Source organism: Hirundo rustica, chromosome 5 (assembly GCF_015227805.2).
Source record: "Hirundo rustica isolate bHirRus1 chromosome 5, bHirRus1.pri.v3, whole genome shotgun sequence".
NCBI classification, from domain to species: Eukaryota; Metazoa; Chordata; class Aves; order Passeriformes; family Hirundinidae; genus Hirundo; species Hirundo rustica.
Window position 1 is genome coordinate 55,945,599 of NC_053454.1, and position 27,312 is coordinate 55,972,910.

A 27,312-nucleotide genomic window follows, 5' to 3' on the forward strand; every position below is an offset into this window, starting at 1 on the left:
GCGATTTGGGTTGGTGGGCTGCGATTTGGGCTGGTGGGCTGCGATTTGGGCTGGTGGGCTGCGACTTGGGCTGCTGGGCTGCGATTTGGGCTGGTGGGCTGCGATTTGGGCTGGTGGGCTGCGATTTGGGCTGGCGGGCTGCGATTTGGGCTGGTGGGCTGCGATTTGGGCTGGCGGGCTGCGATTTGGGCTGGTGGGCTGCGACTTGGGCCGGCGGGCTGCGATTTGGGCTGGTGGGCTGCGACTTGGGCCGGTGGGCTGCGATTTGGGCTGGTGGGCTGCGATTTGGGCTGGTGGGCTGCGATTTGGGCTGGTGGGCTGCGATTTGGGCCGGTGGGCTGCGATTTGGGCTGGTGGGCTGCCCCGTGCTCTTCGGGCGCGCTGCTCCGCGCTCCGCCCCCGCCGCGGCCCCGGCGCTGCGGGGCGGGGACGGGACGGGAGCGGCGCTTCCTTCCCTGCGCTCCGCCCGCCGCCGGCACAGCCTGTGGGGAGCCGAGCCGGGCTGTTCTGTGCTGTCCTGTGCTGTCCTGTGTCCTGGGTGATGAGTGCGTGAGAGCCACAGAGCAGCGTCTGGGGCCCGGAGCGCCTGCGGCCACTTCCAGGTACAGTCCATGAGTTTGCCGTGCGTCTTTTCGGTCAATCCATCCATCCATCCATCCATCCATCCATCCATCCATCCATCCATCCATCCATCCATCCATCCATCCATCTATCTCTGTCTTCTTTGCCAGACCCGGCAGGACGGGCTCATTCCTCCTGGCTACCCAGTTCTGTGCAGACAGAGATGCTTTTTTTTGGGGGGTGTCGGCGTGTTGGGGAAGGGAGAGACTTCGACCCAATAGTGGCGGTGCAGTGCTTGGGTCCTTCTCCTTGTCCCCTTCCCTGTAGTAAGACAGAACAGGGTCCTACAACTGCGTGATGTGTTTGGTTTTGGGGGTTTTTTTAAGTTTGGGGTTTTGGGGGGGGTTTGTTTGTTTGTTTATGGGGTTTTGTGTTTTGGGGGGGGTGGTTGTTTTTTTTTCTCGTGGCTATAATCCTTGGAGAAGCTCTCCCTGCTTTCCTTTACGCCCGTCAGTTCAACTGACCGCTGCTTTTCTTGGATGGGAAGGATAGAAAGGATAGAAAAGCACTGATTTACCAGACTCTGTTCGCAGAGCTGAGTAAATGGGTGTGTGGGCGGGATGTGTGTGTGTGTGTATCTTTAGCAGGGCATCTGCTGAGTGCAAGTGTGGTAAAACTTCAGGCTCCTTGCGCTGTGTGAGGTGGCAGCAGTCCAGGGGTACGAGGAGGGTAAGGACTGTAAAATGACCCAAAATCAGTGTTAAATGACCCAAAACCAGTGCGTCAGCTACATCTGCTACGTTGTGCTCGGTCCAGCCTGTAAGCTGAGGCAGCCTTACAAGCATTGCCCCCCAGTGTGGCTGTGTGTAAAGCCAGGTCTAACGCAGAGGGGTGAGGAACTCCTCCAGAGCAGCTCTCCTGAACGGAGCGGAGGAGGGCTGACTCCTCTCAAAGGGCAAGAATGGCCTGAGAAATCAAAAGAGCCGGGAACAAAGAGGTGTTCTGTGCCTCGGGCAGCTATGTCTAAGCGAGGAATGCTGAGGGGGTTGCTTTCAGTGGGATTACAGCCTTGGCGAGCTGAGATGTCGTGCCATCTGTGGGGGATTGGGGCTTGCGCAGGCGGGACTGGGTCTCCAAGGCTGTCTCTTTATTTTGAAAGCTGAGAAGTGCTTTTTGAGGTAGGGCTTCCAAATGGGATGCCTTGGAGAGAAGCTGTTAATCAGCTGAAAATCACTGCTAAATATACTCAAGACAAGAAGCTGACTGATGAGCTGTACTGGAGAGAACTAATAGCTGAGACCAAAGCCCTGATTTTGGATAAACAGTGGGGATATCACTCCTTTGAACAGCAGGACTGAAACAGGCCACTGTGGAATTTGTTAAATCTTTGTAAAAGAGGAAAGAAATTACTGATGTAGCAGGGGTTAAGCTCGCAGCTGTGCCAACGCACTGAGTAAAATGCTTTTTTTTTGTACGGTGCACTGAATCCCTGTTGGCTTACATTCTTAGTGGTTTCTTTCTGCTGAGTTTTCGGGGAACCGTGCTGTGTGTTGTTGCCTGTGCTCCAGTTGTGTGGGTTACCTGAGCAGTCCTTGGCGAGGGCAGGGTCGCCGAGCCTGCTCCTGGTGTGCGGGGTGAGCTGCTGTCACACTGTCAGAAGTGACGGGCACAGCTCAGCCCTGGAGCATCATCAGTGAAGGAGCGTGAACTGGAAGAGCTGGCAGCGTGGGGCTTTCCTTTTGTAACTGGGTAGTTAAAAAGGTTTTCTTGGGGTGAGCACAGGAAGGAGCCGTGTGTGGATCATACTGCCAGTCTGTGCTGTACATGACTGTAAGGGTCTGCTGACACTTACTAGGGCTGGTTGGGATAGACTGCCTGCATTTCAGAGGAGGAGGCACAATTTGTGATTGCACATACCTAAGTATTTTTTCCAAATGTTAGTAAACACACAGGTGTACTCTGCAAGCACTGACAGGCAGCCTTTGCTTGGCATGGGTATGAGGGACTGAGCCACATCATCTAATAAACACTTTGATAGAGAATGAGCTTGTGAACAAAGCTTCCAGAGAGCATTTTGCAGCCACTGCAAGACAATACAGTATTTAAAAACAGGAGGCAGACTCCAGCTGAAAGCTGTTGTTAATTTCTCCTCTGTTCTAGCTGCTGTTAGAAGTAGTATTAAAAAACTAAATCACTACTGTGAGGAACCTGAATGGGTGGCATTTAGTACGGCTGTATTTTTAAATGGAAACTGTGCAGGAACATGACAACAATCCAGCTCACCCTCCCTAGGCGGCTCCAGAATAGCGCTGAATGACTCAGATCCATGCATTCTGACTATTTTGGGCTTGATTCATCAAAATGCGTCTTCTCCCCAGAATAAAATGTTCCCCAGGTCACCTGCCCCTCCCATGGGGTCAGGTGCTCTGCTTGTTTCTTGTCACATCTGGAAATAGGGCCAGAAATGCCGGGTAACACAGGCTGGGAGCTGTGAGTCGGCATCAGCCAGCACAGTGAGACGCTTGGATTCATCAGGAGTAAGACAGAGGATAAAAAAGCTTGAGTCAGACTGGGGAGTGGGGGTATTCTCTGAGATAATTGCTCTCATTGATACAGGGCCAGGTGCTTTCTGCGTGAATGTAGCGTGCTGAACTGACAGTACTTGTCCATCAGGACTAGAGCTGATCCTCCCTCAAACATCCAGCAGGGATTCAGACACTACGAGGCCACGTTTGTAATGATCTTTTCGCAGCCCAGCGTGGTGTACATTTGCTCAATACCATTCCTACTGGGTGGTGACTTAATGGGTGTAATTGTTCCAGGGCAAGGAGCATTTTGACCATGGATTGCAAAGCCCAGGGGTCCACCCGCAGTCGGGCACGGGAACTGCTGCTGGGTCTCCAGGCTGACACAAACAGCGCATCAGGGGAGGGCGTTTCTGCTATGGCCCTGCCTAGGCTGGGGAAAAAGATCTTTTCAGTCATTTTGGCTGTAATGTTCTTCTCTTTGATTTCCCGAGGAGTCAGGCAAGGTGGTTGCAGACAGCTCTTTACAAGTCCCCTGTAGCTCAGACCCAGCTCTTGTAGGAGCCGCTGGCTGGTACCCAGCCTAGACATAAATGGGTGCGAGGCAAGGGTTACTGATGCACGGACGGAGTTGTACTTCCCTTCCTAACTGACAGAGTGGAACCATCCATTTTTATCTTCAATCTAGACATTGGAACGTGTGTTTTTTGTTCTTATGGGTGGTGGGGGGATTAACTGAAGTATTTCTGTTGCAGAAGCTGTGAATATGCTGCTTTCAACCTGCTGTATATCGAGGTGTCAGTAAAAATTCTGTACTGTTCATGGAAACATAAGGACTCAGCGACTGGGAAAAAAAGTTCATATGAATTTTTTTTCCTTAAAACAGGCAATTTTTCTACATCGTCTAAGTGGCAGAGGCATTTGGCAATGAGGTTTTAGGTAGAAACAGTTAAATGAAATTCAGTACTGCTATTTAACACTACTACAGCTTGCTGTTGTAAATTATAACTTGGCTGCCTATTATGATTACAAAAGGGAAAGGTGTTTTCTTTTGAAGTGTACTGTAGCTTGCACCAAAAGGCCAAGCAGGGGTGTCTGCAAAGAGCAGCAGTTTTGGGATTCAGAAGGTATCTTGCTTTGATGAGGTTGAAGGAGGAAGCATATCAAGAGAGCTTCATGCTTAAGGCTAGTACCGTGCTCCTGGCAGTAATATATGATACACCTTCTGTACACCTTTTGAAAGAAGATCTTAGTGCTTAATGAAAGGAAATAACCCCATACTTATCCCTCTCTGTACTGTCAAGCGGAGGAATGCAGTAATGAGAAACTTGACTAAAGCCACGTGAGGAGCTTGTAGCAGAGTCAGAAGCAGATCCAAACTACTACAAGCTACCACAGCTGCCAGATCTAAACACTGAACTAATGCCACTTCTGTTTTCTGTGGATGGATATGTGAACAGCTCTTGGTGAAGCCAGTTGTCACACTGAAATGGTCCAGAACCACACTTAGCTACCATCTATCTGCTGACCATGCAGATAGAGAAGGTGAATCTCTTGGCTTTGATCACCTGGGGTGGGTTAGGATTACATCCCTGTCACATCCCAGGCTTCACATCCCTGTCACATAGAATGGATCACGCTTCCCAAGGTTTGTGAAAGTCCACACACACAATGATACTCCTCTGGTGATAGTGTAGGGGAAACAGCTCCTATCTCTGTTGAAGACATCAAATTGCAATTTCGTCAGTTTGAAGTATGCAGGAGGCACAAAGCATGCTACAGAAATGATGCAGAGTGCAGAACTCTGTAGATACAGAGCTACAGGACTCATGTCAGAGTTCTGACCAACTAGTGGGGGTAGCACAGCATGGATGGCATCACAGGCCCCATCTGTCCCCCCCACCCCACGCCCCATTCCTGGACATCTCAGCCACCGTGAATCAGCTGCTGAATCACTCATTTTACGGTGTGATGTTTTGGAATAAAGCATCACTGCTGTTCGCTTGCCTTCAAACTCCTGACCTCAGAACTGCAGGAACCCATCAGCTGATTGAGGAGCAGCATCCCAGCTGCCTCTGCTCAGCAGTGTGAGAGCTGAGGTGGTGAGCTCCTCCAGGCTGTGCAGCTCTGCATCTTGCTGGTGGGTGGCAGCCCTGACAAACCAGTCTGCAGCTGGCTGAGTAGAGAGGTGGGATTTTAGTCTTTTAAGGCTGTAATATTTAAGAACAAATAGAGCGAATGGCAAAACTGTTCTGTGCTTCATTCACTGGGTCCAGTAAGGGGAATGCTTTGCTTCTAAAATCCCCACCCTGCTTCAGTCATGTAAAGAACTGGAAGGCTTTAGCAGCATTCTTGCTTTCAGTCCAGCTGTCTGCTCAGAAATTTTGGTGGAAAAGAGTAGCTGTATGTGTTGTCTGTTTTTTAAGATGAGAGGTATTTCACTGAATCCTTTGGCTGGCCTGAGGCTCTTGTGCATCTTTTTCCATTTAATTCATTCTATAAATCTCTCAAGTTCTGAAGAGTCACTATGGAGCGTGCAATGGAGTGAACTTTTCTAGAATTTCTTGTGCCTTCTGACATTTAATTACTGCTGTGCTAATCCATCTTGTCACTTATAATATATACATATGCTGTTTATTCATGTTTTAAACTTCACTTCTGAAACTGGGATAAGCAAAAATATGTACAAGGTACAAAACCCCCACACTTTTAAGAGGAAAGCCTTATTTTGCATTCAAATGCTGAAGAAATTACCCATAAAATTAAAAAAAAACTTAAAAATGAACTTAACAAAAAGATTAATCAGTGAGTGATGGAGCGTGCTTCGTATCTTTTTAAATAATTGTGGCCTTTTCGGTTTTAACCCGCTGACAGAAATCTCAGCAGCATTGTGGTCATGGTAAGAGACAAGTGCTTTAAGAAATTATAGGTGTGGTATCCTTCTAGTGTCATGCTTTTGGAGGCTGTAGCTTTTGTGTGTCCAGCAACGTGGACAAATTGTATCACGTGTTTTGTTTGGGAGGAACATACGTCCTGTCCTCGCCCTGGACTGAGCAATCTTCCTGCAGCTGGGATTTTTGCCGTGATGCGGTCTGCCTGCATGTGCTTGTCTGGCACTGCAGCAATGCTGTCACAGCCACCTTCAGCATCATTAGACTCTCTCTCTCTTCCTGCCCCACTGAAGGAGAGGGTGGGAGAGGATAGAAGGAGAGCTGAGTTGTGGGGTTTAAGCAGGGAGCATGGATTTACAGCACATCAGCAGCAGAGGGGAACGTGTTTGTTTCCTTCCCTTTTTCTGCGATTGCAGATTTGGAGAAATTCAAGGCATTCTTAAATGTCCCACCATGTTCCTAATGCTCCCAAGTAAACACACAAGTATATTCATACCCATCACACCTTTGCTGTTCAGTATCCAAGGACTTGAATTTTGAGTCATTCAGGGTTCACTTAATTACTGTGCCAAAGTTCTCATACATGAGTGATCAGACAGCAGTGCTGCATCTAACTTTCCCAAATCATCAGCTTGGTCTATTTATAGACCCAAGAAGAATGCATATTCAGGAGGAAAAATGCCTCTACTTGAAATTCAGTTCCTGTTTTATTCTTTGCTTACTAACATTTTTCATTTTCCTTTGCAGTTTATTGTTGCCTGGGTGATTTTTGGAAAACTTTACAAAGTCGTGCATCCTCTGCTATTTTAGTGAAAACCAAACTGCACTTTAAGGCTCAGTCAGGTTGCTTATGTCTACCTCAGGTCTTTCCTTGCCCCACCAGCAACTGTGCAAGATGTGTTTTCTACTCTATGACACCATCAGGCATGGATAGTTTTGGTCCTCTTCCTCTGGGACAGATTCATTATGAGAGGTTCTTAATCTGCCTCTTGATTTCAGTCTGGAAAAAGCCGATATCACTCTCCTTTTCATCTCCTATGTGAGTATGAAAAAATATTCTGTTCTCTGCCTCTTAAAAGATACACTTAATAAGTATTTCTGGGAAGAAACTACAACTCAGAGTTGATGCTGAAGTCACTCTCTGAGAATTGCATGGTAAATTCTTCACAAAGAGTGGAAGCAAGAAGGCTTGAGCTGGGATAGTTCTGTGACCTTAATTTCTGCAAGTAAAACACATGAAACACCCATCTGGGAGTTTTTCAGGTTTCTTATCTTCTCGGAAGCTTAAGCTGTAGAATTTCCCTTTACTTTTCAGTGAAAATAAAAAGGAAAACTTTGTGAGGAAAGCACACACACCAGGAAGAGCCGTCTGGAATGCGATGGGCGGCCTCTGTGTCTGGTGTGCTTTTGTTTTGGGCAGCCTGGGCGGATGCCCCGAGCACTGCAAAAGCATTCCAGCTGCTCCAGCAGTCAGCTTTATCAAGGGCCTGGCTCAGATGCCTCTACACAAACACACGTAGTGGTATGGGGAACAAACAAGAAGAATTAGAGACATGCACACTCCTGCGTGGGTGTGATACCGCTGGCATCACAGAGACGTGGAGGGGTGGCTCCCGTGGCTGGAGCACTGGAGTGGAAAGTGGTTGGCTTTTCATGAAAGGCAGGCTAGGGAGACGAGCAGGGGGTGTAAGTCTGGAGGAATATGGGGAAAGTGTACAGGAAGCTAGGGATGAGGCTGAGAAAGCTAAGGGCCAGTCAGAATTGAGTCTGGCCAGAGAGGTCAAAGACAACAGGAAAGACTTCTCTAGTCATGCTGCTAACAAAAGAAAGAGTAGGGATAGTGAGGTCCCTCTCTGGAACTCCAGGCTCCTGCAGGAAGTCAGTCTTTTGTTTTGCCATACCTCAGTTTTATGATGGCATCCTTAATAGCAATGGTGGACGGTAATCACCTGCTGAACGTGGTTCAGGGTTTCTGATTGAATAGGGAACAGCTCGGATGGGGCTGTAATTGCATTTCTGAATTTGCATCTTTTAAGGGGAGGTGTGCCTTGGGACTCCCACCATTGCTCTGCCTCAGGGAAATCGTGTGGGAGAAAACTGTACCTAACAGAGGAGCTGAAGATGTTTCACAGTGGCTTTAAAGGCACCTTTCATGGCTACTACTGAACTTCTCAGTGGGTGCTTCTGTGAAGGATACCAGCTGTCCATGTTGTTGGGTTTGTTTCATGAATCAGATGTGCAGCCCGAGCTCTTTAATGCAAATTAAAACAAACCAAAGCAACCTTCCACTGTTTGTAGTAGAAAGCAGATGTTTTTTGAACATAAAGGTTTGGAAAAGCACTTGGCAGCCTTGGAAGCTACGTCTGATTCCTTTAGTTTTGCCAGACTGAAACTTGGCTCCTGCAGGAGATGGTGGGAGTTTGAGCACATCGTCTTTGGCTCTGACTTCTCTTTACAGTGCTGTTCCTGGGAAGCTCGAGGCTTCTTTCTTGTCAGAGGCTCCTCACAGCCAGAACATGGACCTTAGTGCCCAAGGTCTCATGATCTCCATAATGATACTAAATGCAGAAAAAAACCATTGTCTTCTTCTTTCCAGGGTGCAGTCTTTGACTTCTCTCTGTCACAGGAGAGCATCACTGGTAAAGCCAGGAAATTATTTCATTGCTCTTTCCTTCAAGTCGGATCTTTAATTAAAAAAATAATAATAATAATAATAATAATAATCCCACTCTTTTCATTCTTGGGGGAAAAAAAAAAGAAACAAAGAGAGAAGAGATAAATGGGTTTCCATGTGATTGCTAGCCAAATGTTTCCAAAGCCCAGTTAAAAAGTTCCAGTTGTTAACTCCCAGAACATTTTTTACTAGAATAATATTTCTTGACTTTTTTTCCCAATTCCTGCTCATCAGATCTTGCCCTGCTGTTCTTTGTCAACAATATTTTTAGGTCCCAAGATACCTCTTGCTTTATATGCCACGGGTTTGTGGACCATTATCTGCTCTGTAACCAAATTTCAGTTCCACTCAGAGTATTCTGAAGGCAGGGTTTGGCTGAAGCTTTAGCTAAAGAAGCTTCTAATTAGAATTAAGCACGCTGCTTTGTGTCTCCGCCTCCAAATAAAGTACAGCAGAGGGTTCAAGGTCAAGATAATAAAGGAGTCATGCTGGAAAAGCACATGTGTTGTATGAATCAACCCATTGGCTATGCTATATTTATCTCTCACACTTTGATATCATCCCTTTTCATCGCATGGAGAACTTGTCCTGTGTCCTGTTCACTTCCAAGAGAAACCCAGTTCTGACCATACAGGACATCACCACGATTTGGTGTCTCACTGAAGCAGGACTGAGCCTTCTCTGTCAAGCAGCGTCCAGAAATAGATGGCAAACAAGTGAGACAATAGATACCCTTTGGGACGGACTTTGGAGAATTTCATTTTATGGTCACAAATCAGTGCATCTATTAATGGCCTGATGATTTTTTTCTTTCCTGCTGGGGCTCTGGGAGACAGTGTCTCCAACCTGTCTGATTTGTATTGTGAGGATTGCATGAAATCAAAACTAATTGCTGGCTAGTCTGGTTAAATCCCCTGCAGATTCCAGTCTCCCCCTGAATTAGGCTGTTTGGATTAATATGAGATCTGGGTTGAAACAACTACTCGCCTTGGCTTTGTACAAGTGCTGATATGGATGTCAAGTTGTTTTGCAGATGCAGACTAGCCTTTCTCACTTCCCTGTGGAGTGTTACCTTGGAGCCTCAGTGCTACAAATGTTTGGTGGGTTGCAGTGCTCACACACTGTTCACTACCATTTGCATTTTGACTGAATAAACTGCGCTACAGTAGCTGAAAAAAAATTCCGAGTTTTGGTGCAAACAGGACATGCAAACAAACAGTGTCAGTGCGCTGAAGAATATTTTGGAGTTGGTTCAAGTCTGTGGCTTTTCATGCACAGTATGAAAAGCTAGGAAATGCTGCAGAAGGTTCCTGTCAGCTCCTCAGAAAAGTTTTGTTCCTTAAACTGGGTTAGCCTTGCAAAGGACCTGAAAGACCAGGAGTCCGTATGCATCAGGATGCTTTATCAGTGCACAGCATGGCCCTGGTAGGGTTGCACCTCACTTGCCCAGTAATTTGAGCTCCCTTGTACAGGAATCCTGTTAAGTTCAGTTCTGCACCTCACTCTCTTACGCTGAGGCATGTGCATTTACTTTTTTCTTCTCCCAGTTCATAGGGCAGAATGGAGCTGAATCGCTGGTTGAACAGCTGCACAGAGTGTCTGATGTCACTTTGCAGACACTGAGACTTTTCACTCTTTCCCATTTTGATGCAGATATCTTTTGGCACCTCTCAAGGTGGAATTAGCACAGGTCATGTAGGCCAGGAGGCTCTCTCCACTGTCCTTCTCTGCCTTTGTTTTTGGCTTTCTCTTACTGTTTATTTACTGAACCACTCAGGCTTGTGCTGGTTTGAATGTCTGCATTGTCTGGACACACTGCCAGCAGCAGCAGCAAGTTTCTGTGATGCTTCAGGTCCAAGCTAAGGAATCTGGCTAATAACTTAATAGCTTCTCATCTCCACCAGGCTCCCTCTGAAAAGTGCTTTATTGTGGGCTGGGGAGCACACAGATGGCAGCACTCTATTTATCTCCAGGCTGTCACGTCACTAGTTGTTCTCAAAACGGGGTGCCTTCACAGGCTGGTGTTTGCTGAGGTCTGTGGCTTTAAAGAGCCTTTTCCCGAATAGGATTTGATACAATGGAGAGAAAAGAAACAGCATCTGCGCTTACAATGATGGCTCAGAGGCATTGATGCTTTTCTCAGGCACACGCACACGCTTGGTTGACACATGAGCACAGCAGCCTATGGACATTGTCCTCTCAGTTTGATCTCCCTTGCTTTGAAGTTGTGGGGAGGATTGGAAACGAAGTGCCATCCCCTTTTGCACTTTTTCTGTCTCTCCCTGAATGCCCATCAGCACCCACAGCCCAGCAGCTGCTGCGGTAGAGTTAAAACCAGCACCTTTGGGGTTAAAACCAGGCACAAACTTAGCTTCCCATCGAGGCTATAAAGCCCAAGTTCCTTAAACTGACAAGAACTGCTACTCCCAGAGAGCAGGGAAGGAGGGAGAAGGAAGGAGTTTATAACTCAACACTCAAGCAATCAGAGAGATGTTATCTTTTGGGCTTTGCAGATACTGCATTACCAAGAGAGCTCCTGGGTGGTCATGGCCCCCTTGCTGCCCACCCACTGCTCTGAGTGACTAAACAGCCTGCAGCACTGACTGATCTTTTCCTTGGAAAGACGATTCCACAGGCACCAAGATGCAGACTGATGAGTAATGGCTTTATTTTTCCTAAAGCTGGAAAACGCAGGGCTGGATTTTTCACATTTTCAGAGAATTTGGGAAGAAGGTTTAACAAAACTCTGAATCTCGTCTCATCTTTTATATCATTGGTGGATTTGGACAACAGTGGTAAGCAACTATGCCCAGGCAAGTTTTCCAAATTTCTGTACATCCATTCAGAGAGTAGGTGGAGGCAGATGCACTGAAGCATCAGGCTTTAGCCTGGGTCACACCTGTCACAGTGTTACTGGGAAAACCAAGCACCAATTTACTAGGGTGGAGTTGGGAAGTGGGAGGTTTGGGATTGCAGTTACATGGCTGTCACGTTGCATAAAGAAGACTGTCCTCTCTAGTAGCCTTTTCAGGGCTTCACTTCAGTCTCTCTGCTTCTGCACGGGCTGGGGGTGTGTCAGCCTGAACACGCTTCCCCATCAGAGTGCTGCTCTTAGGGAGCTGCTTTCAGGATTTGACCAAAGTGAACGTTACGCCACATCCCCAAAAGCTTTATGGAGAGTCTGAGTTCCTGAAGCCTTTCAGGATTTTTGCACCTCCTTCTAACTCTTAGCCTGGACATCTTACCTGTCGTTTAATAAAGAAACAGCAAGATAGAAAAGAAACACGTGGCGATTGTGACAGGCAGTGGTGAAAGCCTGTGTTGGCCCTTTCCTGAGAAGTCTGCACAGGCTTGAGAGCAGTACAGTCTTTACTGTGTGCAAGTAGCCCATGGTGTTTTCTTTCTAGTGCGGTGTTATCTCTGAAGATAGAAAACCCCTTACCTTGTACCTTCTTTGAATTACCCCTTATCTCTTTTGTGTGTCTCCTCAGGGAAAGATGCCACAGACACCCCCCTTTGCAGCCATGTTTGACAGCAGCAGCTACAACAGGAACCTGTATCAGACAAAAGAAGACAACTGTGGAGGGCTCTATTACCACGACAACAATCTCCTGTCGGGGTCTCTGGAGGCTCTGATCCAGCACTTAGTACCCAACGTGGATTACTATCCCGATGTAAGTTACACACCCAGCTTTGGCCAGGCCCGATGTGTCTCCTAGAGGGGAACATGTGCAGCAAGAGCAGAATGTGTCACAGCCATGGCTAAGGAAGGGCTTCAAGTGCCTGCCCAGCAGTGATAACGTGTGCTTTACCTGAGTGCAGCATGCAATAACTCACCTAACCTAGGAAGTCCAGTGCTTTATTACTCCTGTTGTAAGGTGAGCAACCCTGGTGACTCATTTATAAAGCACACGCCTAGACTGGCTTATTGCTTGATGGATTGTGTGTACCATTGACCCTCAAAAAGCTGCCAGGCAAGCTGAAGAGAAGGGCTTGACCGCTGCTGTGACAGAATGGAAGTATTTATTGCAAAACAAAGCGGGTTTTAATGCATATTTCCCGTTGCTTATCTGAGGTCCATGTGTATCTTGCAAGAGGCAACCAAAATGTTGAACTAGTACCGCACTATTTGGGATCAGCACAGGCTGGATGTGACAACAGGAAGCTTGTCACCTGAGAATTTTTGACTTGCCTAGGCACATCCATGCATTGAGACATATTCTATAATTCTTAGAAAAGATAAAAAGTACTAGTATTAAAAGGTGGCAGGAAAGGGCAGTGGGGGATAACTGGTGGGTGATTAAACCACAGCTGTACTTGTCAACTTGCTCCTGCTGAAGACATAACTCTGCTTATGTTTAGCTTCTCTTATCGTCATAGATCTGTTCACATTTCCAAGACAGGATCTATTTTAACTTGGGTCAGAATTAAGCAGCACAGGACTATACTTAAGCTAGTGCTTATCCATGAATGCTTAGTGTAATTTCAAATATGTAGCAATTTAGCAAATATGTAGCAATTGACCAACCAACACTGGTTGGTCAAACATGATGATTTATTGTAAGTTTCTAGTGCCAGAACATTTTAGAGTCTTTGTAGAGTGGGTGCCTTAGGTACCTAACTACTGGCAAAGTGGAAAGTGGAATGGATATTCTGAATGTCCATCTCACAATGACTTCCAATCATGATACATGGAAAATCAAAGCAAAATTAGGAGCCTCTTCTTGTAACTTCACAATCAGTTCCTGATTTTTATTCTGTAAAATTAAGAAATGTAGTTCCCTCCACTTTCACCGGGGAGACAAAGGTTTGCTGTGGAGCAAGAGAAGATGAGTTGAAGTTTTATTCTGAGTGATTTCAGGTAATGAGCTTGCAATAAGGCTGTGTGCAATAGGAGAGCTAAGCCACCTTTGCCCTGCCTTGTTTTGGCTTAATCTTGAATAACTTGGCTCGAGCACAGACTTATAATACTGGTTCTGGAGCAATGATAAGTGTTAAATTAAATACTTACCTCTGTAGTAATTGCTTTTGGCACAGCCACATGTAGAGCTTTCTTTTGCAGACAATAAAGTACGAGGAGCAGATTTTTCAGGAAGGCATTTTGAGAAAATATTAAAAAATGCTGGTAACTTATGCCTTTCTCTGTCTTCCTCTTGTTCGCAGAGGACGTACATCTTCACCTTCCTTCTCAGCTCCCGTCTCTTCGTGCACCCGTACGAGCTCATGGCCAAAGTCTGCCACCTGTGCGTTGAGCAGCAGAGACTCAGTGAGCCTGGCCTGGACAAGGTAAGATCCCACACTCTCAGGGACTTCCCAGGTCCCTGCCCAAACCAAAACGCTCCTATTCAAGGGAGTCCTCAGTGCAATTGAACAGATTGGAAACCTGACGCAAGCAACTAGAGTTTGACTTTATTCACTGAGATCCATGGGGAATTTCCACACTGTCCTCCATGAGGGCTGCTGCTTCTGCTGCACTGCTTGTTTTACCCAGAGAATCTCTGAACCAGGGTCCTGAACAGGTCAAAATCTGCCCTCTGAAAGTCCGAGGCCGAGGTTTTGTTGACCCCCCCTCCTTACTTCACCGAGAATCAAAGATCATTTTATGGTCACTTTGCTCAGGGCAGCCTCTGCCCACCGCATGTCCCCACCACCCTCTCTCTCTGTACGCAGGTTTCTCCCCATAGGGTGTAGTGCATGCATAGGTCTTGGCACAACTGAAATTTACCACTTTCTTTGTTGATGGTTAGTCATAAGCTATGGAAACACTAATCAATGCCTTGCACTGAGACACTCCTGATAATGAGGGGAGTCACTTCCACCCACCTGAAGCATAATTTCCAGGTCAGCTAAGACAATGAGAGTCTCTTCATAGGCTTCCATGGCCATTGGCTCTGGCTTGTAATCCAATGCTGAATGAAGTTAAGATTAAAATTTGCCTGACATTCATGCCCTTATGCTCCCCGGTATCCTACAGAACAGAATTCTGTTTCCTTTGAGGTAGATACTTCCTGCATTGCTGTAACATTCCTCACTACTGTTTCCAAATAGAACTGGACCCAGAAAATTGCACCAAAAATCCTACAGTTGTTGACTGAGTGGACAGAGACTTTTCCTTATGATTTCCGAGATGAAAGAATGATGAGAAACTTAAAGGAGTTGGCACAAAGAATAGCCAGTGGGGATGAGGTAAGTTGTCTGCACACAAAAGTTATTGGATAAAAAGGCATTCCTATTACTGCTTTGATATTGCTGTTAACAACATGTTGTGGCTCTGGTGGATGCTTAAGAAAACTTATTATGAAAGTGCTGGTAGGCAAAAAGTCTGGTACGTAAGCCTAGGATGAAACCACACAACATAAGCAGATCTTCTCCAGAGCATGGGCAAGGTTCCCTCCACCTCTAAGCCCATAACATAATCCCATTTTGTGCAGACAGGAACAACTTGGTGGATGTTAGTATTTACCATTTTAGTGATTTGACTTGGAAGAAGCTACTGAGGACAATAGCTGAGAAATCCTCATCGGTGTTGATCATTTCTTGAGTAAGGGGTATTGGAACTGGGCCTTTGACCTGTAGGTCAATGGAAAAGTTACAGCAGGTGTGGGGAGAAATTTCCAAAGGAGGACTGGACCAGGATGAATTTTCTTGAGCTTAAAATATCAACTTGGAGAAGTCTGTCATATTCCTTCCTGTGGATGGAGCACACAGAGAAATCACCTGATCTTTTTGTAAATCCCACTTTTCAGATGGAAGTAAAGTTCCACGTGGCTATTACGAAATATTTTGATGCTTAACTGGTGCTTGTCTTTTAAGTACTGAAATAAACTCAGCCAAAAGCCAAGGGTTATATTTACTTAGTGGAAAGGAATTAACAAGGTTTCAGCAAGCAAATCTGTGTAGCTGGCATAATACTGCGATTGCAAAAGACACTGGAGTGGCATCTGGAAGAAGTGTAAACACAAATAGCAATTGCTAAATGGCATTGTGTTTCCAGTGTTCCTCAGGGATCAGTGCTCCTTATATAAGCTTTTAAGCAATGATATGGATGAGGCAGCAAACAGCCCATTAACAGGCGTGGAGTTAAGCTGGACTGGGAGGAGCTGAGAGTGCTGCCGAAGGCTTAGAAGGATCTTGAGAGGCTGTACACAGGCATGGAAAAAAACAAACCTAAACTGACCTTGGAAGCTGAAATATATTTTGATGTTGTCAGACTGGGGAGGGACGAGAGAGGATGGGACAAGAGAGTGAGATGTGGTGTGAAATACAAATGAAAAATAGACCCAGTTTGATGTGCAAGCTGAAGGTTGCAAGGGAGCTTTGGACTGGGAAGAGGCAGGAGGTGTGCCCTCAGTGCAAGGGTGCCAGGTTGTTTGGTTTCTAGATACTCTTCATAGCAAGGCAGGAAACCAAAGTTTAGTTCCAGGCAAAGTAGTTACGATGGAGGGCTCACACCCACTTAAAAAATACTCACTGGCACAAAAAAAAAGAACCACTTAGCCTGGAGGAAGTTGAGTTGGTGGATGGAAGAATGAAATGAGAAGAGGGAAGGGTTGTCTGCAATGGAGCTTCTGGCACTACAGACAGTTTAAACAGTAAAATTGTGTATTGAGGGAAAGGCAGATGTGCAAAGCTGCTAGAAAATGTGCAAAGGGAGAAATCTTACTCTGCAGAGAACTATAAATCCTTTCTAGCTGTAGCTTTGAGGGTTTTTTGACTTTGAGGTTTCCTTTAGAAAGACAAAGTGAAAGCAAGCACTGCAGTAAATTGACTTGTTTTATTGTGAACTACTTGGAATGGTAAATGGCAACTTCCTTGACGTTGCTTTTCTACAGATCACTTGGATTTTTTGTGAGTCATTACCTTAAAGGCTACAAAAGAAGCAGTTTCCTACTCCTACAGTTCTACTTATAGCTTCTTATTCCACTTCCTGAATTAATGTGCTTCAGTTCTTTTAAGAGCTGTCAGTAAGAGTACAACCAAAACCTCTCACTGTGCTACCATATGCTCCTTCAAAACAACGTATTTGGAAAAAGCTTTGGAGGAAAGGACAAATTTATCAGAATAAAGAAAATAGTGCTGCCTTGGACTGATTATACTGTAGTGTGCAGACAGGAGCTTTTGAATGATCCTTTTTGAAGCCACTTGGGTTTTGCTTCAATGGATTTAGGATGATGTGTGGAATCTGGAAGGTCAACCACCTTGGTTATACAGATCTATCTACTTAAGAGTTGAGTTCTGCTCCTACTTAAAATAGTCACTCCTGGTAATTGAAATCACTACAAGGAAAGGCCTGCAAAGGCAAAAGAAGAGAGAGATGACTTTGAGCTCTGACTTTGGTGAAACTGGTCTTGATTTGCTGCAGAGAGAAGCAAGCCCTTTGTTTATCACTGAATGGCCATATATTTGGTTTTTTCTGTGGTCTTAAGCAGGAGAAGATGGAGTGTTTTAATTTCTTGTATTTCCTCCAGTGGTGGTTGGTACTTTTCAGGAAATGGATTAAACATATCTTTTCTTTGAGCTAACTGGGTCAATATTGAACCTGTGAGACAATCACTGCTTAAACCCTCAGCTGGATTCCTTTTGGCCTGGTGAAATGCTAATATTCCAAATTCGCATAATGGAGCTTACCTTAAGTTGACAACAAATACAGGTATCAGCATCCATCTGTTGCAGTGTCATGCAGACTTTAGTGCTGTCTTCTCACATTTTGGAAGTGTTTTCTGATTTCTTTGATGTTCAAACAGATGTACCGGAAGAACGTGCAGCAGCTGCTCCAGAACCTGATTCGGAAGCTGGCCGCGGTTACCCAGTACGAGGAAGTGCTTGCAAAAATTGATGCCACCACATCCACAGATCGCCTCACGCTCCTGAAGACCAAGCCCCAGTCCATCCAGAGGGACATAATCACAGTCTGCAATGATCCCTATGTGTTAGCTCAGCAGCTGACGCACATAGAGCTTGTGAGTTGTTACGCTCCCAGGGATGACTTCATCCTTCCCCTCTTTTTGAAGTGCGGGCTAACAGGGGATGTGACTTGGCTGCTTCTGTGCTTTGTTTAGGAGAGACTCAATTATATTGGACCGGAAGAATTTATCCAGGCGTTCGTGCAAAAGGATCCTTTGAATAATGACAAGGTAATGGGAGCAGAACCGGAGCAGCTCTGAAATGCATCATCTGCCATCAGGTGCACCTTGAGCTGGAAGTGAGGTCCAGCAATACCTGAGGACCAGTAGAAAACAAGCTTTAGAACTCTCATTAAACATTTTGTTAATGGTTTTTTTCTTTCTGGAGTACAACTCCTGAAGCTCAGAACTCAGCCAGCAAACTGACTTAAATGAACACATTTCCTGGGTTTTCAGACTTAAACTAAAGGACAGCTTAATCCTGTGAATGTTTTCCCCAGGCCATGTATGCAGCTTACAGCTGGAAGAGGCTGAGTTTAACTTTCCCTTCTGCATTATTCATTTTTGACATCTGTTCTTCCTTTTTAGTAAACAGAACTCTTTGCAGCCAAGTGGCACGGGGCGGGAATTTGCAGGTAGAGCAGGCATAACAAAAAAGAGCGCAGAGGGCTCTAGGTCTATGTGAGATGGAGGGCAAATACGCAGTGGTTTTAACCAGCCATGATGGAGCTGTCATCTCTTTGAGTGCTGTTTTCAAAATGACTTAATTTTTTAATGTTTTTCAAGATGACTTAACCTCTGTAAATAAACTGTAACAAAGTCAGTCCATTAAAACATGAATTAACTTAAAACTGACAAACAGAACAGAATGACACAAGTTTACCATTTGATGTGCAATCAGATGGTCTCTGAAATTATTCTTCCAGATGGAGATCACTGAACCTGCTGTCTACCCCTTTTTAGGCAACCCTGAGATATGGTGTAAGAACGATTCCAAGATGTTACAGCATAGCACTGCTCAGGAAAAGGATAATCCCATCAAAATGGTAGAGCTGATCTCCCAAAGTTAGGATGCAGCAATTCCATTTGTCATCAGCAGCCAAACAGCTGACTTCTGTTTTCCTGCTGCATTTGCAGAGAGATTAATGTTGTATCTACTCTTATCAGAGGGACAGGAGTAAGGACTGAAACAGAGTGCATATTCGAGGGAGCTTTATACAGATTATTTGTCCCTGATTGTTTGCATAAGTCTGTCCTAGGTCCTTAAAGCATCCCAATAGGACTTAAAGCACAGGGTGGATTCCACATGCCTGCTGGAGCGCTTTACTGGGCTGACAGCTCAGAAGAAAGTTACACATGCTTGAACACTGCCACTGCTGCTTTCCCACTAAGCTTTTTGTCACTTTGGATAATCTGAATTATTCCTGGTTACGTGACAATGTTTGGGAATGGCAAGGCAGACAGACAAGAGATCTCACAGGGAAAAGATAAAAATTGTGCTGAAAGTTGCTGGTTTATTTCTGTCTGTAGAGCTGCTACGGAGATCGAAAGAAGACTCGGAATCTTGAAGCCTATGTGGAGTGGTTTAACAGGCTCAGTTACTTGGTTGCAACAGAAATCTGTATGGTGAGCAAGGACTTTTTGTGCTGAAAGGTTTTGTTTAGTCATCTAAAAATGTGAAGCCTTTTCAGGTTCGGTGCCTTTTGGAATTCTCATTCGCTTGGTTCTGTAATTGTTCACGTTTGGATGCAGTCAGAGCACGTCTGAAGAGGAAATAAGTTCAGTGTTTTTAGCATTATGTATATAAGCTGGTGCCTCAGCCTTGTTTGTGTGACAGTGTTGATTTATTCTGGGTTAGCCCTTCTTGGTACATGAGCATGTCTGGCCTGCTGTTCTCTTCTCTGAGAGCCCCTTGTGGATTGAGGCACATTCTCTCCTCTGGCTGACCCTCTGCTCTCCTCTGCTATTCTCCATATCCTTCTTCTTGGCAGAGCCTCTTTGCCTGCTGTCCTCGCTCTCTGCCTGCCCGGGATCTGGTTTGTCTTTGCTGTCCTGAATGCTTTGGAGCACAATAGTGTGGCTTCCTCTACACATAAAGGATGGTGTGGAGCTGTGGTACACAGGGAAAACACTTTTAACAGGGGTGTTATTTCTTTGGGGATGTGTCTGAGTGCTGTTTCCTGCTGAGCATAACCGTACAAATGCATCTCTTGCAGCCTGTGAAGAAGAAGCACAGAGCAAGAGTGATAGAATATTTCATCGATGTGGCACGGGAATGTTTTAACATTGGCAACTTCAATTCCTTAATGGCTATTATTTGTAAGTATGTGTACTGAGTATTTTATCCCTGTTTAAATCTGGATAAAGGAAGCAGAGTGCTTCACACAGAAGTCTGCTGCTTAGCTTGGTCAGCAGCATGAACTTGCTCAACGTTGTTGTAGTGCTATGTGTGTAGTATAAAGCTGGTGTAAACCAAAGTTTCCATTGCAATTCTTCAGAGACCAAAATCCCCACTTTTTTAAACCAGCTTAGTGCTACACTGGAATAGTAGCTTTCCCTGTAATATGGAGATTTGATGTCTTCCATCGTTTCGATCACATCCTAGTGGTTTAAAAATTGCACACCTCTTTATATCTGGTAGGAGAATACTGGGGTTTTTTTGGTTTTTTTTTCATTTGAAATGTGAAAACTTCATAGTTATGTGTAGTTTTCAATGAATTATGTAAGAGATGGTGTTCAGAACACTCATTTGAGCTTTTCTGCTGTATATATATATGTCTTATCAAATCCACATTAAATAATGGCATAGCATCTTTTTAGAGCTTTCATTCTTTAAGAGATGAAGATTTTGTTTCCAAGGTTATTTTGGAAGTTAAAGAAAACAATGACTCTGATTTCTTGAGTACCTCCATTGAAAATACTTGTCATTGATAATAGATTCTTTGCTTTGAAATACTTACTAATCCAAGCTACCTGAAAGGTTTTTTTCTTTTAAATACTCCAACAATCTCTTTCTCTTATATCAAGCTGGCATGAACATGAGTCCTGTGTCTCGATTAAAGAAAACCTGGGCAAAAGTGAAGACAGCCAAATTTGATATTCTTGAGGTAAGTTTGGCTAATATTTGGACAGGAGGCTGTTAATACCATTTTACTTTTAACTGCTCTAAAGTGTGAGTTTGGCTTCATTATGACATTTAATTGAGTATATTTGTGCTCTTAATGGATATTGTCCATATGACTTTTGTCAAAGATCGTGCAGGTGTAGCACTATATGAGTTTGTGATTTATCCAAGATAATATATTGGATCCCTTCTTGTGCTGAATGGACATTTTTAAAAATAAGGTTCTCTTCTGATCAAACAATCAGAGCGATACCGCAGTCCTCTACAAAGCTGTATTTGTGGGGCTGTTCAGAAGACCTTTTCCTGTTTAAGAGTTGCTCAGTAGAAAAAGGATTGTGTGTACCTCATGATTTGCATCCTTTCGTGCCTTGCAGCATCAGATGGACCCTTCCAGCAATTTTTATAATTACCGAACTGCTCTGCGTGGAGCCACCCAGAGGTCCCTGACAGCCCACAGCAACAGAGAGAAGGTGTGTTTGCAAACGACTTGGCAGTGGGCAAAAGGGGAAATGTGCTTGTTAAGTTGCATGGTAAACCTTTATCTTGGAATTCTGATTCTCAGCAGCTCTACCCCCGGTGGGCTTATAAAAAGCTGCCGGATCAGTTTGGTGCTGACTTAATAAGTCCAAACTTATCAAGTAAAGTAAGTACATTGCCTCAGCTCATTTCTGCTTGACAGACACCTACATCTCACAAACCCCTACCACAAGTAGAAAGGCTAAGGACTAACATGAGGTTGCTAGTATTTTGTTCTTATAGCTGCTACTTGTGCTAAACTTTGAGTCATTCATGGCTTAAGGTGGAAACACTTTAAAACTTACTCGTAAAAGTTATTCTAAACCTCAAATCTAGACAGAACTATGCCATTCCCTTCCTGTGTATATTCTTCTTATGCAGAATCTCAGTGGTAGTTCTTGTGGAAAGGAATCCAGTAGCTTCCTAGCTACTCTCCACTTGGAAGCAGTTGCTTATCAGCTCCTTATGATATTGGGGCTTCATGCTGTGTTTAATAAACGTGATCTTGGAGTTCATGGAATAAACTACCAGGCAGATGAAGCAAATCCACGTGCAGCCTGCTGATCTGTACTGTTGTTATACATGGAACGTCTTTCTGAGTCCTAAGGATCTGTTCACTTATCATTCAAAGTTCCAGAAGTTTAAATGTAAGAGCCATACTTCTTTTCAGAGAAAAGTCAGTTTTAAGACTTCAAAGAAAGAACTGAGAGATATTGAAATAGGGTACGGTGAAGTGTTCCACAGAAATAATAAGTGGTATTTGTTTTATCCCCAGTTGTAACAAGGATGTGTAGCTGTGAAAACTTCCACAGGATGAAAGTTAAAATAGAACAATTTTAAGAAAGTAAAATTCTCCAGCATTCTCCAAAGAAAATACTTTGTTCAGTTGGCAGGAAATGCTTAATTTTAAGCCAATCAGTACCAAGCCAAGGTTCCATGACTTGCATGAGCTCAGGGAACTTGAAAACCATTTGTTCTGCTCCCCCAATATTCCCTGCTGTGCTTCCATGTGCATCTCCCCTCATTTACCGGGCAAGTCCTGTCAAGAGGGAAAGCTACACTAGGAGATACCCCGCAGGAATTATTGTAAGAAGTAGGTGCCTCTGACCGTTTATCTTAGGGAATCTGCAAGGAAGAAGGAAAACATGAAAACAAGAAGGACGTGGCATAGAAATGGAGGACTTTGTGGAGAGACTTGTATTTTAAAATGTAGTGAATGCACAGTTTTTGTGTAAAGATGTAGAATCCTTCGTCCTTCAGTATTTTGCTTACCTTTTGTGTCACCTGCCTTCCTTCCATTTTTCTCTATAGACCCTTGTGTCTTGATTCAGGACCAGACTGATAATGATGCTGTTTCTCTCCCTAGATCGTGATCCCTTTCTTCAGCCTCTTGATCAAAGATATTTACTTCCTCAATGAGGGTTGTGCCAACCGCCTTCCAAATGGTCATGTCAACTTTGAGGTGAGTAGAGCGCTGGGGTCAGCCCCTTTAAAAACTGAGGCAGATCACAGTCCAATTTCCACTGGATTCTGAGAGAGCAAGCATAGACTGGAATTTGAGTTACCTCTCAGGGGAACTGGGAGGTAGTCAGGAAAAAGCACTTTTATCGAAGATATGGAGTGTTCATAGAAACTTTCAATATTCCCAGTTTTTTAGTGGGGGGGGCGGGGAAAGGCAGAACTTCTTCCAAGTGCTCAAATTCATCTCAACATTTCAACTCACAGATTTGTTGTAGTTAATGACAAAATGTTCTAATTAGTATTTTAGGGCTTATCTTTTAATTCCTCACATAAAAAGCAAGGTCCTCCATTGTCAAGATATATAGCAGCATTTTCATGCATATAAGTCCCAGATTGTCTCTGCAGAAATATGTGATAGAGCAGCAGCAAGGGATTTTTGACTTTCTTGTCTTCCAGTAGTTCTTCTGCCTCTGATTTCATGCTTGTTATCTGACACAGGCTGAGTTTCCCAATGATTTGTTTCCTGGTACTTTCTGTTTTCAAGAAGCCTGTGTTGTTCACACAAAAGTGCAGTACATTTCAGTTGTAGTCATGGGCCTGAATTAGCCCAAAGGCTCTAAAAATAGGCTGTGCAATCACCTGGAATGTCCTTTTGCTCAAGGAATCCATGTGCACTTGAGGAATGTTAAACTTTAATTGAAAGAGTTTATCAGTTAATGGCATCAGCACACTACATGGGGAGTGTTTATTTTTGGCATCAATTTCCAGCAAGAAAATAGAGCATTTCATATGTGCTAACTGACAGGAAACATCTGGATTTTGAAATGTCAGTATTAAGCATCTGATGTGAAAATCACTATGTATTTAATTGCAAAACAGAAAGCGTGAGCATCATCAAAGTTAAAATTTGTGCATAAGGGGTGTTACCAGCTCCTTGGAAAAAAAAAAAAAAAATTAAGTGCATTTCGTGATCTACTATCTTTGTATTCACAACAGCAATTTTATCAAGGTGAAGGAGTGGGAAGTTACCATAGCTTGAAACAGGAACACAAAACCTGAGTTGTCGAGTCAGGTCATGTTCAATTCTGTCTTAAAAGCCAAGGTCAATCAAAGCCTTGGTCTCCAAACCAAGATCTCTCCCTCTTTTTAAAAAAATGTTCAGGGTAAGCAATGCTGTTCAGTACACAGCACCTCTTCTGCTTTGTATTCTGACAGAAATTTTGGGAGTTGGCAAAACAAGTCAGTGAATTTATGACATGGAAGCAAGTGGAGTGTCCTTTTGAAAAGGATTGGAAGATTCTGCAGTACTTGCTCTCTGTCCCAGTCTTCAGTGATGATGGTAAGGAGCTCTGGACTTCCGCAGGGATGGTGTCACTGGCTACTGCTCAATCTCTTTCTGTGTTAATTTGTGGCTTCCTCATGGTAAGGAAAGACTGCCCTGAGACATCTGTCTGGCAAGTGAGAAATGCTCCTCCCTTACAAATGACAGAGAAGATAAGGTTTTTCTTTTATGTGCTTATAGTCTGTGAGAATCAACATTGGTTCTGAAGTAGAAAGAACTGAATTGATGTGGTCCCTCTGAATGTCACATGAAATGTATTTATGTGGACTTCCAGGATACTTTGCACTAAGGATGCTACCTAAGGAAGAAAACAGGGACCTCACTGCCTGCTTACAAAGCACCATGTCCCTGGGCTCATTTTATTTTCTCTTGAGTGCTTTCTTCTCCTCATGCTTTTGAATTTCCGCTGGCTGGTTTTTCCCCCCCTCAGGGCAGTCTTTGTTCTCATGCACAGTTTGTTAGCATTGTCTGGGTGCAATTACAAGCAATGCTATACTTCCTAATGGGATTCTGAAGCCCTAAACTGGGATGGATAATACGTGCCTGCTTCATTTAACTCAGTCTGCTTTGCAGGGAGAGCAAATTTTAAAATGCCAGCAGGCCTGAGATAATGTATTTGCTTCTGATTGCAGCACTTTACTTGGCTTCCTATGAAAGCGAAGGTCCTGAGAACCACATTGAAAAGGACAGATGGAAGACACTAAGGTTTGTGTCAGAGGTTACCCGGATCAATAAATAAATAGAACGGGATACAGAGCAAGCATCGAGCAGTTAAAACCAAATGGCATGTTACATGTTTCAACAGATGGGGCACAGCATGGTTGTAAATCCCCCCTCCAGTCTGGGACTCTTAGAGAAAACAGAACAATCAGTCTTTATCCTAAACTCTCTCGATCCTTCTTTCCCTTAGGAAGTGGGAATTAGAATGAGTAATTTTGTATTTTAATTTCTTGTGTTACTCAGCAAAGGAAGAAAGTACTTTCTAAACTCCAAGAAATCCCCACTTCCTCACAAGCACTGTACAGAGCACTCTGGATTCCACACAGATGTTTTCACAGCTACTGCACCCCTTTCTGCACCAGCCTTTCAGGCAGGGCTGAGGTTTGAATAAAGATCGTTCTGGGACAAATGCGTTAATGAAACTAGTTAACAATTCAGAGTCCAGGCTGGGGAAAAATATTCAGCAAAATCGTATTTTTGGCTTTCCTTCTACTGCTATTAGAACGCAGCCTCATCAGCTCTTTGATTTTACTAATTGTGGCAGGATGCATGAACCATTAGGGTAGGGGGGTTGTAACAGTTCCATCTGACTGATTCCACTCATTTTGAGGAGAGGACAGAAGGAGAGTCACTCACATCAGGGCACAGACGCTCTGCGTTACACCGGGTGACGCGCTGAAGATCTGTAGTAACACGAATCTCAGTTTCGCGGCTTCCTTGTCGTAGTCACTCTGTCTGAGAAGATCTACATCACTCTGATGATTGTCTTTACCCATCTGCATCTCCCTCTGCCTTTCAGGTCAGCGCTTCTGGGCAGAGTGTAGAGCACGCCGTGTCTGCTGTTGCCGTGTTCCGTGGATTGCCAAGGGGCATGGCTTGGTTTATTTTTCGGTGCGCTGCGTGGCGCTCGGGACGATGAAAGACGTGCAGTCGGTTGCGGTATCGTGGCAGCAAAGATGAAAGAAGTTAATTCAAGAACGAACAGGCAGCTTCTTCCATCTGACAGATGAGATAAAATCACAGCCCACTCAGCTGGGAATCAGGCTGAAGTATTGATTGAGAATCCTTTGAAGATCTCAGATGCTGCCTGTGAATCATTTCACACCTGGATGGAATATTCTTTCCTTCCGCTGCAGCTTGCCGCTGCAAGGACTCTGCAGAGCTGCTACAGGGGACTCACAGGAGGTTATGGAGGGGAAACATTCACCATTCCTTTCAGTGAAACCCAAGTCTGCATTGAAGAGCTCTCATTCCTAATAAGCTGAATATATCCCAGAAGTTTGGGATTGCTAAGAAGGGAAAGGACTGGACACAAAAATTGGCTGCTGAGGAGAATTTCTCCCTACCACTATAATGGTGGCTGGGTTTTATTTTGCTTTTTCCAATGTGTTTTTGAGTTGGCTGCTGGCAGGCAAACTCATTATTATTTTAAGTTATTTAAAAAATATAAAGTAATAAAAATCGAGGCTGTGGTAGAAAATACACTTGCTATAAAAAGATAGTAGCTATGTAGCTCTACAACTTCTAGGGAGGCTTTTTCTTTAGTTCACTTCTTTACAACTAACCACTACAAACTACAGGTATTCTTATTCTTACTGTGAGCTTTTGTTACTCTTGATTTTCCATACTTGACATCCTTCTTATATTAGGTTGAACAAGCTGACTTTTCTAGAATAGTCTTTGAGAAACTGGTATAAAAACCATGTTGAAATATGAGAGTATGTTTTTATTAAGTAACTTTTATAACTGCTTTTTTTTTTTTTTTTTTTTTTTTTTGGGGGGGTGGGGTGGGTAACAGTAGAGAACACAGTCCACTTTGACTGAAATAGCAAGATGCCAAAAAGCAAAAAAGAGGCTTCTTCTCAGCTCCAGCTATGAACAAAACATTCTTCCTGTGTGTTTGCTTTAGGGATTATGTTTATGACTGTGAAGTAGTTCTCTGTGTTACATACCTAATAAGTTTTTAGTAGTTCTAAATACTTAGTCAATCTATCCTAGGAGGAACCTGATTGAAAAAAAATTACAAAACCAAGCTGTAGCTGTAGATCACCGTGGATGCAAAAATCAATAAGCAAAGTACATACTTTGAAAAAAAAAAAAAAAAAGAAAAAGGAAAAAAGTAAGAATAAATATATTTATTTGTTGCACTGCATCTCTTGAGTTTTCAGGTGAGGTGGGTTTTATGTTCTGTCTGTACCTTTTCAGGCAAATATTTTAATTTTGAGTTCCATAGTAACGTGGAATGTTAGCCTTTGTTAATGGGAATACTGTCCTTAACTACAGCCTGTTTGCTGGTGCAAGGTACTGGAAGTCTCTTGAGTTATATATTCCACAAGGACCAGCACCAGGGCCTCAAGCCCTGAGAGAGAAGGTTTCCTCTCCACCTTCAACACTCCCTGTGTTGGGTAAAGGAGAAAGGAGAGGCCAACTCTTGGAAAGGAGAAAACTGCTTCTGTTGTGCATAGACTTGCCTCCCAGCTTTCGTCAGGTGAGGTCTTTCCCATCCTCCCCTCTACATCCCTCCCCTGTTGTTGAGGCTTATGCCTGGTGCTTGAAAGGGGAATGCAGATCCCAAACCTCTGGCAAGCCAGAGCT

At 44.2% G+C, this 27,312-nt stretch overlaps 1 protein-coding gene across 1 annotated transcript; it reads left to right on the forward strand.

The window, feature by feature from the left end:
• Positions 1 to 432: 432 nt before the first annotated feature.
• RASGEF1B (RasGEF domain family member 1B) lies at positions 433 to 26,813 on the forward strand. The gene is made up of 14 exons (XM_040065625.2): positions 433 to 602; positions 12,143 to 12,325; positions 13,815 to 13,937; positions 14,700 to 14,837; positions 17,396 to 17,611; positions 17,711 to 17,785; positions 19,085 to 19,180; positions 19,771 to 19,873; positions 20,582 to 20,661; positions 21,053 to 21,148; positions 22,561 to 22,656; positions 23,871 to 23,994; positions 24,630 to 24,702; positions 25,517 to 26,813. The coding sequence occupies exons 2-14, from the start codon at positions 12,149 to 12,151 to the stop codon at positions 25,539 to 25,541; spliced, it is 1,422 nt and encodes a 473-aa protein (XP_039921559.1). The 5' UTR covers positions 433 to 602; positions 12,143 to 12,148; the 3' UTR covers positions 25,542 to 26,813.
• Positions 26,814 to 27,312: the final 499 nt, after the last annotated feature.